The 16,189-nt window shown below is 36.4% G+C and overlaps 1 protein-coding gene and 1 long non-coding RNA gene across 3 annotated transcripts; both read right to left on the bottom strand.

Moving 5' to 3' along the window:
* Positions 1-1,273: 1,273 nt before the first annotated feature.
* LOC101741616 (ribosome biogenesis protein NOP53) lies at positions 1,274-8,873 on the bottom strand. 2 transcript variants are annotated; one of them, XM_038012079.2, is made up of 8 exons: positions 8,619-8,873; positions 7,760-7,925; positions 7,160-7,373; positions 6,121-6,302; positions 5,257-5,376; positions 4,650-4,867; positions 2,803-2,999; positions 1,274-1,472 (listed from the first exon to the last, which is right to left on the bottom strand). In XM_038012079.2, exons 1-8 carry the CDS (start codon positions 8,738-8,740, stop codon positions 1,303-1,305), a joined length of 1,389 nt encoding a protein of 462 aa, XP_037868007.1. In that variant the 5' UTR covers positions 8,741-8,873; the 3' UTR covers positions 1,274-1,302. The 2 variants fall into 2 exon arrangements, with proteins under 2 accessions (XP_037868007.1, XP_037868008.1); XM_038012080.2 differs by lacking the exon at positions 2,803-2,999.
* A 3,176-nt stretch (positions 8,874-12,049) lies between these two features.
* Positions 12,050-15,478, bottom strand: LOC134199125 (uncharacterized). The gene is made up of 3 exons (XR_009973478.1): positions 15,122-15,478; positions 14,603-14,977; positions 12,050-12,268 (listed from the first exon to the last, which is right to left on the bottom strand). It is a non-coding gene; the product is annotated as an uncharacterized LOC134199125 (long non-coding RNA).
* Between the last annotated feature and the right edge of the window lie 711 nt (positions 15,479-16,189).

Here is a 16,189-nt window from a genome sequence, read left to right as displayed (position 1 = left end):
AAACTAGGTTGGGGCCCTAGGGCACACAAGAATTTGAGGCCCTTTTGGAAAGCAAAAAAAGTGAATTATAATTTAAAAAAATTACTGAGTATGACCATTTATTATACTTACCTAATCAAATACAGTATAATATAATATGTCATTAATGATATTAGAATTGATTGATTTAGAATTGATGATATTAGATAATAGAATTAGACTGGTTGTTTGGTTACGATTTCGATAACGGTTTCTTTCGGGATTTCTGTTGAGCAAAATCTTCTATTATAGGCATAGTATATGTCTTGTAAATACCTTCTGATTACTGATTTGTGAAAAAAGTGTAATACGCCCGACAAAGATGTTTTGAGAATAAACGTGTGAGAGAAATTGTCGGTCTTTCGGGGCCCCCCGAGAATGGGGGCCCGTGACGAAGACAGTATTGTTAACACCAATGGGGCTGTTAGCTTATCCACCCATCTAAGCAATAAAATAATAATAAAAATATTAAATTCTAAAACATTTTTTAATTTTCGAAAATTAAAAAAATTACAATCCATATACAATCCATATACATTGTAGATGACTAAATTATAGGAACGTCCGGGCACTATATGTCTGGCCCCCGGCTGCGGCGGTCGTCCCTTGACGGGCGCCATCTTGTATCGAAGACGGAAACGATTGGCGCAAGCATGGCGGATGGTTTTAAACATTCATTTTTTACTATATTTTTTGTTAAACAATAATTTCTTGTCTATATTAATCTATACTAATATTATAAAGAGGAAAGATTTGTTTGTTTGTATTGAATAGGCTCCGAAAGTACTGAACCGATGAACCTGATACTGAACTGAAAAATACTTTTACTGTTTGGCAGCCACACTATTCCCGAGCGACATAGGATATAATATTTTTTGAAAAAAATAGGGATCCTTACTAAAACTCCTATATTATACCCCAAGGTGATAAGAAATTACCTAAAATATTCTTTACATCGCGTGCCCTACGAAAACTATTGATGATAGAATAAAATAATGTACTACGGCTTTATAGAACACCTTATTATTTACAAAAAATGTCGCGGCAATATGTCTAACTATTATAGTTATGCCGCAATAAGTGTTATTTTATTTAAAAAAATAAAACAACGTCAAATATCGTTGAAATTTTTGTTGAAGACCCAAGCGGAGCCGGAGCGGGCCGCTGGTCATATAAACATTAATTTATTGACTGTCCCATTTAAATATCGGTACATACACATTACAATTTATATCATTAAAAAAAACGACAATAATTTTGTAAACACAACTTTATTTCGTGAATCTATACTTCTATATTATGATTTTTGATAAATTTCTGTACGTCTTGGTCGGTGACCTTGTGTCCCGGCTTGAAGTAGCTCTTTAATTTCCGTTTCTTCTTCATCATGACCTTGGAGGCTGCGAGGGCGCCGCGGTGTTGGAGCGACTCGAAACGTTCGCGGAGAAGGTTCACTGGAAAATAAATCGTTCTTTAAGCATTGTGTTGACTTTTTGGCCGGAACGCGAGAAGCGAAGTTGTGCGAATTTTTTGAAATGAAACTTCTTTAGGCGCATGAGGGTAAAATTTTTACAGAACGTCACGCAGGTATGCAACGGAAGTGTCGAAAAATTTTAATACAGCGCCATCTATGTGACTTTTTAATACTAACGTGCGTATGAAACCTCTAGTAGTGAATTTCAATTTAGGATTATACGTGAAGTTAAAATATCGATTCACAGAGGACGCCACCTCATGCTATAAAAGATGATTTACAATTATTTACTAATGACAAAATTTTACATATACTTAGACGTTTAGGATAATTGTGTTTTAATTTTTGAAGGTTTCACTTCTAACACGTGTGAATTGCACACATGTTTCTTTTTTTTTATTTGTCTACATATTTAGTGTTTCTTCGTGTTTAAATGTGTAATAACGGTGGTTTATTAACTGTTTAATATCTGTGAAAGTCCACTGAAAAAGTCACAGTAAATGACCAAATTTCATACTTGAACCATTGGTATCATGGTTCACTTGCGGACTAAATAATAATAATGGTTGGTTCGAAGTAAGTAACAGTTGAATGGGATATTTGAAATGTATTCAACTGATAATTATTAGAAAAAAATGTATCTTTTTTATTTTTTGTTGGTTTTGGTAATTTTAAGTATGTTTCAAAGATACTATGTACACGTAGGGACTTGTTGTTGTTTTCTGAAATAAAATAAATCATTCATTCATTCGTTCGTTCATACATTCATTCATATCATCTCATTTCTAAATTTCATTCGTATTTAATCGTTTATGTTATGTCGCTATTTTACTTTCCTTCGTTTTTTATTATTCATAAACTGTAACTGTAATTAAAACGGCAAATTATAAAAATGTTATTATTTGACGCGGGCTAATGCACAAACCGTGCCGGAGTATAAAAATAAAGAAGAAGATTGCATTGTGTTGAATTTTTTGATTTTGTCATGGTTGGATTTGGTTTTTTTCCTACCTAAGCTGATAGCCTTGAGAGGTTATATCAGCGTCGCCTTAACCAGTAGGTGAGCTCGCGGGGCTCAAACCCGATGACGTTGCTAACACGAACCCTAGCAAGAGTAGTGCTTCACAGAATCTACCACCGGATCGAACGAGTTCGACGAGAACGATGACCGGCGCTCGAGGTACGTAAAAGCACCGTTAGTGGATCGGGAGGATCCGAAATGACATGTTTAGGGCGACGTCGACTGCTTTCCATTCTGTCCGCAGGATCGGGAATGTGAAATTGGTATTTCTGTTGGTGTTGTCCCGTACCGGCGGGCGCGACGCGGCGCAGGTCGCCGGAGAGCTGCGCGGGCGCGACGAGCGGCGGGGCGGGGGCGGGCGCGGGGTGCGCGCTGAGTGCGGGGGGCGCGGCGCGGGCGCGGGCGGCGCGGCGGGCGGCTCGCTGTGCGCGCTGAGCCTCGCGAACCCTCTCGCCCTTCTTGATCGAAGACTCCAGTTTCCGAAGCCTACAAATTTAAGACAACTACATTATCATTACTGAACATTAAAAATGAGGCTTCTTATTTTTTTATTGCCCTTGTACGCAGACGAATATACGGCCCACGTGATGATGAATAGTTACCATCGCCCATGACTTCAGCAATGCCAAGATCAAAGCCAAGTTGCTGCCTACCGTTAAATATTCTCCACAAGCCTCGTTTGAAGAAGGATATGTCCTAGATGGTAAAAACAAGATGATGGTATCATATCAAACAATTCCTCAGAGCACTCCACTCCTCAGAGGCTCTTTTAAATGTATGCCAAGAATTTATAATCACATAACAGTGACTTGATTTTTTTTAAAACAAAATAATCCGACATCCTGAAAGTATACACACCCGAATGCGCAATACATACTGGATGACCTGACAGGGCGGTGACGTTAACAAATCCTTATTTTTCTTAATAATAACCCAATTATGACTATTACGAACACAGCCAAAAACAACATTTTATTGATATCAAATCAAATCAAAAAAGTGCGTGCGTACAAAGTACACATGTCAGAAGTGAAACTTTTTTGGCGAACTAATTTATAAGTCTTGCTTATATTTATACAAATCTAAAACTTTAGATTTCCGAGACTTAGAGGAAGGGAAAAGGGAAGATATGTTCCCGCCAAAAGTCTGTCAGATGTCAATCTCAAACCTCAGTGTTGACAGTCACATTATGTTTAGATTTATAAATTGTAAATGACTAATATTTTGCCAATTGAATTGACTAATTTAATTTCATGCTATTTGATTAATGTTCCAAATTCTTTTCATTTCATTTTAATTACTATTAACATTTTTCACAAAAAAAATTATAAAATATTAGGCTGTATGGTATAATACATTTGCCTTTCCAGTTGGAAAAATAGAACAACTACTACTACTGACATTTGACAAGTACTTAATTTCAATAGTAGTTTGATGTCACTTCCGTTGCATACCTGCGTGACGTTCTGTAAAAATTTTACCCTCATGCGCCTAAAGTTTCACTTCAAAAAAAATTTTATTCGACATAAATGAAAGTACATACTTGTTGAACGTCAAAAAGAACTACCGCCAATTCACAAGAACTAGCCTCCGTCCTGAGAAGAACTGGCAAGAAACTCAGCGGGCATGTTTTTTTTGAAGTGAAAACTTCTTTAGAATCGTTGTGATTTCAAACCGGATGCAACGGAAAAAACGACAGGTAAGAGACACAAATACAAAAATGTGTAGGATGAAGCCAGCAAAGAATGAGACAGAAATATACATACTATTTAATACAGCGCCATCTGTGAGATTTTTTAATACTAACGTGTGTATGAAAGCTCTTGTAGTGAATTTTAATTTAGGATTATACGTGAAATTAAAATATCAATTCAGAGAGGGCGCTACCTTACAATTATTTACTAATGACAAAAATTTTCATATACTTAAGACGTTTAGGATAATTGTATTTTAATTTTGGAAGGTTTCACTTCTACCACGTGTGAATTGCACACATTTTGTTTTTTTTAAATATTCATTTTTATATTGAGTATTATAACGTAACAATTATTGCAATATTGAAATGCCCGGAGCGAGTAACTCATTCCCACTTTGTGCAATCTTCTATAAATAAGAAAGAACAGAACATCCTCATACTTGTAAATATCAGTTATCTTCTTTTTGTCAATCTTTTCCCTTTTCAGGCGTTCCTTCTCCAATAATCTCTCCTTTTGTTTCCTTCGAGCCTTGTGATCTTTCTTCTTGTTCTTAACGGGAGGGTTGATGGCTTTGTACTCTCCGTCGGATTCGGAGTCATGTTCCGCTGGGTTATGTGGTTTCGGCAGACCTTCACTCATCTCTTCACGCCATTGATTCTGAAAAGTTTCATTTTATGAATGAGTGACATCTGTGACATACTTTGAATTCAATTCCTTCACAATTTTAAGCTAATTTGTAATAAGACTTCTTAGTTTTCTACAACAAATAAAGACTTGGATGAATTATATTTTGTTTTATTTTCTGTGTTTAGTCATACAATAATTAAATGCCTTAACTTTCACAGCATATAAGTTTACGGGCATCTGCTACAAGATGTCGCTAGTTTCCATACAAAATTTTTTTTGTCTTAAAGTATTACAGTTACGTGGCCCTGGTCATAATTTTCCTTTGTTTGAAACTAAACACCATTGGCATTTTTTCTGGATGGGCATTACAATTTTTGTTATTAAATTAAATAAGTAAAAATTTTAAAGAACATTCTTACTTCTTTTTCAGCAGCGGTGACTTTCTTGAACATTTTGGTGGTGACCCTATCCAGATGTTGTTCCTTCTTGATCAGTTTTTGCTCGTGCTGCACAACCTCCTGCAGGAGCTCTTGGTGTTCCTGGGAAACAACAATCACGTTCATTTTTAAAATTCAAACATTATCTAAGATAGTTGGACGAGCTCACAGCCCACCTGGTGTTAAGTGGTTACTGGAGCCCATAGACATCTACGACGTAAATGCACCACCCACCTTGAGATATAAGTTCTAAGGTCTCAGTATAGTTACAACAGCTGCCCCACCCTTCAAACCGAAACACAATACTGCTTCACGGCAGAAATAGGCCGAGTGGTAGTACTTACCCGTGCAGACTCACAAGAGGTTCTACCACCAGTAAAAATACACATACACAAATTTATTCAGTTTACATACACAAATTATTTTAAAACTATACATATTTAGAGTTTGTTTCCTTACATCACTAGCTAACGAGCTGTGCTTCAAATGTTGTCCAGTAAACCAGAAGTTAAATAGGTTACACTTAATGAATAAAGTGATTACTAGTTCAAAACCAACATTTTATATTATATTTTCGGTTCTCACAAATTGTAGCAACTGTCACTTAAATTAAAATATTATTATGAATATGTTTGCCAACACATTTGACTAAATCACTACACTTTCTCTGTCCCTATAACTGTCTGTCCTTATGTATGCTTAAATCTTTAAAACTACGTAACGGATTTTGATGCGGTTTTTTTTAATAGATAGTGATTGAAGAGGAAGGTTTACATGTATTAAATAGTTGAGAAATCAATAATAAATTACAGTTTCCGAAGCGAAGCGAGGGCGGGTCGCTAGTACCTGATATGATGGGTTATAGCTGACTCCAGGGTGTGGAACATCTACAGCGGCACGAGTCACTAGAGTCTGGGCAAGTGGAGGCTTCTGTCGAAGACGCTGTTCTGGTAACACATTGTGCAGCTGAGCTTGTGGAGGAATGAACTCATCGCATAATGTTGAGGGGATGGTTTTGGAATCTGGTACTGTTGATAGAAATGTTGCTTTATTTATACCTAGTAGAGTCATAATCTCTGTCAAATCACAAAAATATTCGATTGATTTTAGATATAGCTCCTTTTTAACCGACTTCAAAAAAGAAGGAGGTTCAGGGTTGTGACCCTGAATGTCAGTCAGTATTGTATGACTATTGTCCCAAAACCTTTAAAAATGGTACAAACGGCTGTATCAGAGCAGTAAGAGACAGATGGTGATACCAAGCAATCAGTTTTTGTCCCTTCTTAAGATTATAAAACAATTTAGTTTGTTTGTTTATGTTACTGTGACTTCAATAAAAAATTGGGTTCTTTTTTTTATTGCTTAGGTGGGTGGACGAGCTCACAGCCCACCTGGTGTTAAATGGTTACTGGAGCCCATAGACATCTACAATGTAAATGCGCCACCCACCTTGAGATATAAGTTCTAAGGTCTCCGTATAGTTACAACGGCTACCCCACCCTTCAAACCGAAACGCATTACTTCTTCACGGCAGAAATAGGCGCTGCGGTGGTACCTACCCGCGCGGACTCACAAGAGGTTCTATCACCAGTGATTACGCAAATTATAATTTTGCGGGTTTGATTTTTATTACACGATGTTATTCCTTCATCGTGGAAGTCAATCGTGAACATTTGTTAAGTACGTATTTCATTAGAAAACTTGGTACCCGCCTGCGGGATTCGAACACCGGTGCATCGCTACATACGAATGCACCAGACATCTTATCCTTTAGGCCACGACGACTTCTAAAACGGATTTCAGATACAAATACATATCCTATTCAAACTATAAATGAAATAACCACAGTGGAAAATATAGTGGTAAAAGAATTCAGTAAGCTTACAATCTTTGCCCCAAAGGTCCAAATTGAAATTCTGTCGCACTTGTTTTGCCCGCCTCTTCTTTTGCAATGCCATTTTCCTGTTCCTCCGTGCATCTTCTATTTTCTTCTGATAAATACCCTTCTCATATTTTCGTTTATCAGTTAATTTACTGAAGGCCGTTGGCTTGGAACCTACTGGTTTTACGGTATTTCGTTTTGTATTTGGATCTTGCACCTGATGATACAAAAAAATAAATTTACAATTTCTGCTATCTAACATACAATCACATAATTCGATCGAGAAACATAGCTTTACTTAAAATATTTTGATTGTTTAACTCATCTAGTATTCAATAATCCTGACTTTTACTGGCCAAGATTCAATTTTCAGTCTGGATGGAATTTTACAATAAAAGCTTTGCTATACATCTCGTGACCCAGATCGGAACTCATTACAGAGATGATAACTCTGAAGTTAAATCATTGAATATGAACCATATCATAATAATATTGCATATTTTACATGAAAAACCTGCCTTAGTCTTTCTGCACTTATAGTTAGCTGATTCTGAGTATACAATTGTTTCACTATTAAATAACTATTAATTTAACATTATGTACCTTTGAATCGGGTAGTAAAATTTCAAAGCATTTAGGGAATTCCCCTAGCTTACTTCTTCTTAGTTTTTTTAATGATATAGGCTTAATGTCTTCATCTTCAGTTTTGATACCATCTCCTCCCGTGTCTATGATGAAGATCTCACTGTCCGGTTTTGTTTCAAATTTACTGAAAGATTATAGTAAGTCTTTTTAATTCTATTTTAATTTCCTCTACATGCAATTTTTAGGTTTTCTATTTTGGATCCTTTCTTGACTTTTTGGCAGGAACGCGAGGAGTGAAGTTATTGTGATTTGTTTAATTTTGTCTATGTAGTGTTTCTGCAGGTTTAAATATGGAATAACAGTGGTTTATTTGCTGTTTAGTATCTGTGAAAGTTCACAAATGTGGGAAAGCCGCTGAACATAATTTCTCGGGATCCTCCAAAAAGTTCAGTGAAAGTTTTGGTAAATGAGATTTTTTTTACTGAACTATTTTACTGAAATTATATTTCATCCCATATCATTTCATTTAATTTCACGCCAATTGATTAAATTCCTTCGTTTTTTATTATTTTCATAAATTTGAAATAATTAAAACGGCGAATTATAAAAATCTTATTATTTGACGCTGGCTAAAGCACAAACCGTGCCTTAGCCAAAAACTAAAGAAGAAGAAGATCCTTTCTTGTAAATATAATTTATTTGAATTTGAAAAATGCAAATAGATTCACGATAAAATTCATGTGCTAGGCATTGTATGAATCCTATGGTTTTTTATGACGATAATATTGGTATTAAATTCGGTTAAGTTAAGAGTTTCAATGTTTTTTTGGTCTTCTAAACGAAAATAGTGAAAAATATCACATCAACATAACCTCACCCTAGTCTCTCTTCTAATCGCTGATCTTCCAGGAAATTTTCAACGTCTTTAATATCACAGTGTTTCCGCCACGCTTTTTTATTCTTTTTCGATACATGTTTCTTTTTCTTAGTCTCCGTCATTTCCAACAAATAATAATATTTCTGTTTCTAAAACTTCTACGCGACAAAGCGCGTTTTAAAGGAAGTGTGAGTTTTTTTTTTTGTTTGCAAGCGAACACTTCTCATACAGCCAAATTTCTTAAAATAAAAACGTTTTTTTTTTTTCTTTTTTTTTTTTTTTTCTTTATCTTGCAATCAGTCAGCTAGACTATGAGCAGATGTGTTGAGAGCTGTTAGACGGTCAGAGCAAAATCTCCATCGAGACTGCTCCACTCTGTCAACCGTGTCTATCAAGACTTAGGATTTGTCGCCTTTTAAGCCTATTTATTAGGTCCGGTGTGGTTAGTTGCGTGGCAAGCTTATTAGGATGCATTTCTAGCCTTTTTCTGTATTTCATACTCCAGGTCTTGATTTCCTGTTTAACAGTCCTGATTTTGAGGTGTTCATGAATCTCCGATGTTTTTATAAACCACGGACAGTTCGATATTTGTTTCAGGATGTAATTTTGAACCCTCTGTATGATATTTATGTTAGAGTCACACGCCGAACCCCATAGTTGAATCCCGTATGTCCAAATTGGTTTCAAGAGCATTTCGTAGATGAGTAGCTTATTATCTACTGACAGCTTGGAATTTCTGCCAAGCAGCCAGTAGAGTCCTCTGTATTTCAGGTTGATTTCTTCTCTCTTCTTCTGTATGTGTTGTTTCCATACGAGTCTCCTATCAAGGTGTATTCCCAAGTATTTTACGCAGTGTTCTTGCGGGAGTTGTTGATTGCACAGAGTTACTGGCGGACAGTCTCCTCTACGGAGGGTGAAGGTTACATGAACGGATTTTGTCACACTAGTTTTTATTCTCCACTTTGAAAGCCAAGTTTCAATTTCTTGCAATCCAGTCTGTAGGAAGTCTGAAGCTTCGTTTGGGCAATTGCTACATGCCAGTACAGCGGTATCGTCTGCGAATGTTGCTAATGTAACATGTTCGCTTTGTGGTAAATCACATGTGTAAATAGTATACAAGACTGGACCCAGGACAGACCCCTGCGGTACACCAGCTTTGATTGAGTGAAATGGCGATGTACACTCTTCTTCTCTTATTTGAAATATTCTTTCTGTTAGATAAGATTTTATGATGGGGAAGAATGTACAGGGTAGAAGAGTTTTTACTTTATACAAGAGACCTTTGTGCCATACTCTATCAAACGCTTGCTGCACGTCTAGGAAGGCAGAGGAGCAGTACTCCTTTCTCTCTAGTGCCTTCCTTATCACAGAGCAGATTCTATGGACTTGTTCCACAGTGCCATGCTGCTGGCGAAAGCCAAACTGGTGGTCCGGGATTATGGCTCTTTGATGAATCTCCTCCAATAATCTGTGCAGCAGGACTGACTCAAAAAGTTTTGACGTTACGGTTAGTAGACTAATCGGCCTGTATGAGCTAAGTTCGTTCACTGGCTTCCCTACTTTAGGTATCATAATTACTTGTGAAACTCTCCACAGTGATGGAAAGTGTCCAGTTCTTAGTATGCCATTAAATAAGATGGTTAGGAAAACTATGGCTTTTTTGGGAAGTTCCTTCAAGACTTTTTTGTCTATTAAATCAAACCCGGGGGCTTTTAGGTCCTCAAATTTTGAGATTGTTGCCACGACTTCTTTCGGAGTTGTAGGCCTAATCGGCAAATCGAGCTGGAAGTCTTGACTTAGGGCCGAATCTATGAAGGAATCATCAGTGTTTGGGTCAGCATCATTAGGCGTGAATACTTTTGCTAAGTGAACAGCAAAGGCGTCAGCTTTTCCTTGTCTTGTTCTTGCCCAAGTGTTATTCTGCAACCGTAACGGCGGTTTGGGATCCATAGGCCTATTATAGTTCCTACAAGCTCGCCATAGAGAGTAGTTAGTAGCACTTGTTGCAGTTAAGGAATCTAGATAACATTCCATAGTTTTGTCCCTTGCATTTTTTATGGCAAGTTTAAGATCCTTGACTGCTTTGTTAAGAGCTCTTTTATCTACTGAGAGCCTGCTAGTATGCCATACTCTTCGCAGTTTTCTTTTGTTCAGAATCAGTTCTTTTATTTCAAACGATATCTTATTTTGCCGTGGCCTGGGATTCAAGTGCTCCGGAGAGGTTTTCCAGCAGGCAGCTTGAACTGTTGTGGTGAAATGCTTTGTGGCTTCTTCGATATCCTCTTCTGTTTTAAGTGCTATTTTTAGGCTTAGCTCCGTATCAACTATTTCCCGGAAGCTATCCCAGTCTGTGTATTTGTTGTACAATGTTTGCCGAACTTCTTTCTTAAGAATAGTGGTGCTCACTGTCAATATTACAGGAATATGGTTAGATGAGCTATCGAGGCATGACTCAACATTGAAGAACAGTCGAGACAGTCCTGTTGTGATGAAAAAGTCTAGAACGTCTGGCAGTCTGTTCTGGTCTGTGGGCCAGTGTGTTGGTTCTGGAGTTGACACAGTAGTCAAGAAATGTTTATCTACACTTTTCTTCAGCTCCCTTCCACGTGTAGTTATTAATCTAGAGCCCCAGTGCGAATGCTTCGCATTCCAGTCACCCCCAGCAATAAATCTGTATCCTAAGCTTAAAAAGTAGTCAGAAAACTGTGCTTCACTTATTTTATGTTTCGGGGGACAATAAATTGATGATATATTAAAGTCTCCATTTCTGTCACTGACTGCTACTGTGGTAGCCTGGATATGTTCGGTACAGTAGTTTGGTAGCACATGGTGTCTAACAGTGGCTTTGATTATCACTGCTGTTCCGCCGTGGGCTGTACCGTCTGGGTGATTTGTGGAATAGATCTTATATCCTTTAATTCTTATCGAGCTGCTGGTCGTCATATGTGTCTCTGAAATTAGGAGAATGTCTAGACTATGTAGACAGATCAGAATTTCCACTTCATCGATGTTGGGTGCCAAGCCATTGATGTTCCATGTAGCTATTTTTAGTGCAGTCATTTTGTTAACTTAGAGACTAGTCTGTAATGAGTTCAAGTAATGTACTCATTTGCTGTAATACAGTATCAATCTTTCAAAGTAAGGAGTCGATTGCCGTACTGACACAAAGTAAAATAACCCAAAAACCCTAAATGCTCATTGTCCCTCTTAATAGACATTTAGGTGTAACGTATATTTGTTGTTGATAAAATTGTTGCCAGTGAAAACGATTTCTCGCGTCTTGAGCACCTGTTGTATTTTAGGGGCTTGAATTTTCATTGATTTCTTTCATAAAATATATAATAGAAAATTTTTTTATATTTTGAAAAAGGATACTTTTGTTTTTCCAAGATTTGTTAAATGATGATTGATAAAGAAAAATAAATGCAGAATAGAGGGACAAATAGGTATATAAATATAATTTGTTAACACAATACGTATTCACATTTATTCTTACACTTTTAATAAATAAAAAAACAACGAAATTATTAGCTACACAAAATAAAACAATTTAATAAAATGGCAATTAGCTGTTTGGAATGCTGTTTACTTTTCTTCTTCTTCTTCTTCTTCGCAATCTTCTTCTTCTGCCTGTTCTTCTTTGACTACTTCTGAAATATCATCGTATAAGATTTTAAATATAATAAAAATGCACACAAAAGTCTTTATTTTCCTGCTCCCATGTCTTTATCTGTCATGATCTTAGCATTACAAAAAAGGTTTGACTAACTCACAGCTCACTTAGTGTTAAGCATGTCAAATAGGTAATGGATTATATTATAAAGATAATAAGCATACTGTACAATAGCTGACATACAATAGCTGAATACGAATCTTAAGACATGAGGTCATGAGACGTGGGAAACATTGTTATCAGATATTATATTATGTTCTTTTCGACTAAAGGCGTGATTACTCCGCAACCGAAAGTTTTTTTCTGGAAAATGACATGTAACTAACTCCTAATACAGAGTTTTTGATTTTATCGATCTAAATTTAGAAAACTGTATATAATTTATGTTATAGTTAACTTTAGAAACTGGTGTGGGTAAGATTATTTTGTTATTGCTGAGAAATGTGGTGTTAGTTTTCTACTATTCTAATGGTTTCTTAATTTATATTTGAAAGTAAAGGGGGAAGTCGAAGAAGTTTTTTTGGCTTTAAAAATGATGATATTGTTTACTGAGACCTACCCAAATATAGTACTAAAGGCACAACTGCAGCGCATACTCATACTACCTGTGTAAAAACTTGGAGTCGATGTTTCGTATTCCCATTGCCTCCTCAAAATTCGACTGTTTTTTTAAACATTAAGAAACCTTTGCTTGTATGTTTTTTTTAACCTAACCTACCATATGGAGAGTAGAGGACAGTAGAGGTGAGAAACACAATCTCTATAAATTAAAAAGTGTCGTTTTCTTCTTCTTTTTAAATACCGTACCTACATATTATAATAATAATAGGCTTCTTGCGAGAAACCCGAAAAGCCTCGTCTAGCGACATTTTTCCACGCTTGTGCATATTCGCAAATGCTAAAGGGTTTTAGTAACCATTATTAATACCTAACCGCAGAAAATTTAATTAACAAAAAAAAATCAGTTACTCCTCACTTTCCCGCCAAAGAGTCAAACGTCTGTCGAAAAGCGACCAATTAGGGTAGCGCCACTATAGCATGTAGCTTAATTTCAAACATAGCTCCAAAAATATTACTGGTGGTAGGACCTCTTGTGAGTCTGCGCGGGTGGGTACCACCACCCTGCTTATTTCTGCCGTGAAGCAGTAATGCGTTTCGGTTTGAAGGGTGGGGCAGCCGTTATAACTATACTCGAGACCTTAGAACTTATATCTCAAGGTGGGTGGCGCATTTACGTTGTGGATGTCTATGGGCTCCAGTAGCCACTTAACACCAGGTGGGCTGTGAGCTCGTCTACCCAACTAAGCATTAAAAAAAATAGCTCCACATATACGATAGTTCTTCTTAACTCTATACCTAATCCTTTGAGTACCAACGTCTTGATGTTCCGCGGCGCCATGACATATCTCTCTTCAAACGACTTGGCTTTTATTGTCCTTATGCGAATCTTCAACAGTGCAGTAACCGGATTCCGGAGGGACCAATTGTCATTTTAATTGTTTTAATTATTCAACTGATGCAAGGCTTCGAATGGGCTCTGCTTATGGCAATATTCACAAATAAATACTTGGTAGCTACTAGGAGTTTGTTAGCAATTGAATACCCTCGGTGATTTTTAATTTACGCATTGTTAAAACGAGGCTTCGAAACAGTACAATAGAAACAGTTTTGTAAATAACCCTAAAAACGTATGTAAATAGTATTACTTAGGCTATGTTCCGATATGCACTGCGAGCACTGTAAGGTTTGATGTCAATTTAGTATATTGCGAAGCCATTCCTTTATAGTTAGCTATATTAGTATATCACTGTTTAGAATGAAATGCGGTACAATATACTGTCATTGACGTTTTTTGGTGCTATTTTCTCTTCAGCAAAAATTATGACCCAAAGGGCTAATCTATGCACAAGAAAATTGATATTTTTTTTTTTACTTTGAGTATATTTTATATTTTACAAGAAACACTGCAGTTGCTTGAAAATATTACTTATTCTAACCAGATCTACAGCATGTGCTAAAAGAATATGCAGCACTTGCTACTTTTCTAAAAGAATCATTAAACAATTTTTAGATACACTTATAATATTATATAGGATGGATATGTTATTAAGATATCTATAAAAATTGTTTACCGCGTTTTTCTCGTGCGTTTTCCCGCTATTTTACAACTACCGCTTTTGCTTTAAGTAGGTCAGAAATATTACTAGAGGTAGGTATATCTAAGTTCGTAATTTCAATTTAAAATAAGTAGGATACATGAGATTGCCTGGAAGGCTGATGCGCTTACAGGTTTTCCAGGGCTTTTGATTACCTTTGATTTCCTCCACTGAACAGGTATACCAACTCAAATCTGAAGATCCCTGCCCGTCACTACGCCTATTCTAAAACTCATCTAAATTTACATAAGTATCAGGGAAGACCTTCTCCAAAGAAATCGGCTTATCCAATTTCTTGGTTTTAGATTTTATAGACCCGTTCTGATTATTGTTCTTGGGTGATGTTAATAGTTGGTGGATAACTCCATTACCAGAGCTGTTCTGTTTGAAATGATATTGTTTCGAATGAGGAGCTAGGTCTAGAACGAGGGGCTTTTTTGGTTTCGCTGCTTGAGACGGTGTATCTTGGTTTTTGAGTTGAATCGGTTTAGCTTTTTTCGTTTGGAGACGCTTTGCGAGTCTGGACCTCTCTGGAAAATGGAAAGAGGTCGCTTAACGAATCTTTTCGATTCGTATTTAGGCGATGGAAGCGAGCAGGAAGCAACGAAGTTACTTAGATAAAGCAGAAGTATGAAAGCGGATGATTTAAGTTAGGAATAGACGTGTGATTAAACCTTTTCATAGACCTCTTAATTAGGTATCTAATGCCGATTTTTTTTATCATAATTTGTTCTAAGTTTTGCATTTGTATTATATTTTTACAATAGCGTTTTTCTTAAAGAATAATCAGGTTATTACATTATTCATTGAGATAAGGCAAATCAAATGTTAGTCAATTATTCTGAATGCAGCTGTCAATCATATTAATGTCCTTCTAGTGCATAGTGTATATTCATTGATCACGTTAGTAAATAGTCGTAATATGATTTTGCAATTTATTACAACATAAATATTTCTGATAAACAAAGATCGACACGATACTTCAGGAGTATTATCTAAGCACATGTGAAGTATTTCTCTATATTCCTCTCTTTGATTTGTAATTGAAAAATATACACTTAACGATTCACTTACACAGTGATTGATTTCTCAAATAATCGTGCTCATAGCTCGTGCTCTAACAGGTTAAGGACGGAAGCGGTCCCTGTGGGTTAATACTATTACTTTGCTTTGACCGCAAGTTTTCTATTGAATATGTAAGAAACGCGGACCGCTATGGCTCATCTAGGCTAGTAGCCATAACATATTGAAGGGGGACTATTCGATAATATAATTGCATAATCAAATAACTAAAAGCAGGAATAGCTTATTTGAGTAATTCTTTATCCATATGCATTTTATTACTTTTGGCAAAAATCGCTAAAAAATCTCGGTGCTTAACTTGTTAATTGTATTAATTGCGGAGCAAGTACCGCACAGTACGAGACAGTAAGTACAGCAGAGATAAAATTAGCCTGACTTACTACATCATTACCTACTTTGCGTAAAATGATAAGTAGTCTTTCTCCTGTTTTAAAAAGTACCCACCTATTCATCGAAGAAATGCGCATTCTTAGTGTGTACTGTATTGGTCCAAAACCAAACTTACCAAGTCGTTGGTTTTGTCCTTAAATCTTTAAGGTTAGTAGGTATATTAATAGATAATAGTCGAGTGAAATTAGTCAAGTAAAAGTGAGATGTCAAGTCGGAAGCAACAGTCGAGTCGAAAGTCAGTAAGTCAAGTCATCATTGAAATAACAAAC

This window comes from Bombyx mori, chromosome 7, assembly GCF_030269925.1.
Source record: "Bombyx mori chromosome 7, ASM3026992v2".
NCBI lineage: Eukaryota > Metazoa > Arthropoda > Insecta > Lepidoptera > Bombycidae > Bombyx > Bombyx mori.
Note: the sequence above shows the minus strand (reverse complement) of the source record. Positions and strands in the feature narration are given on the sequence as shown.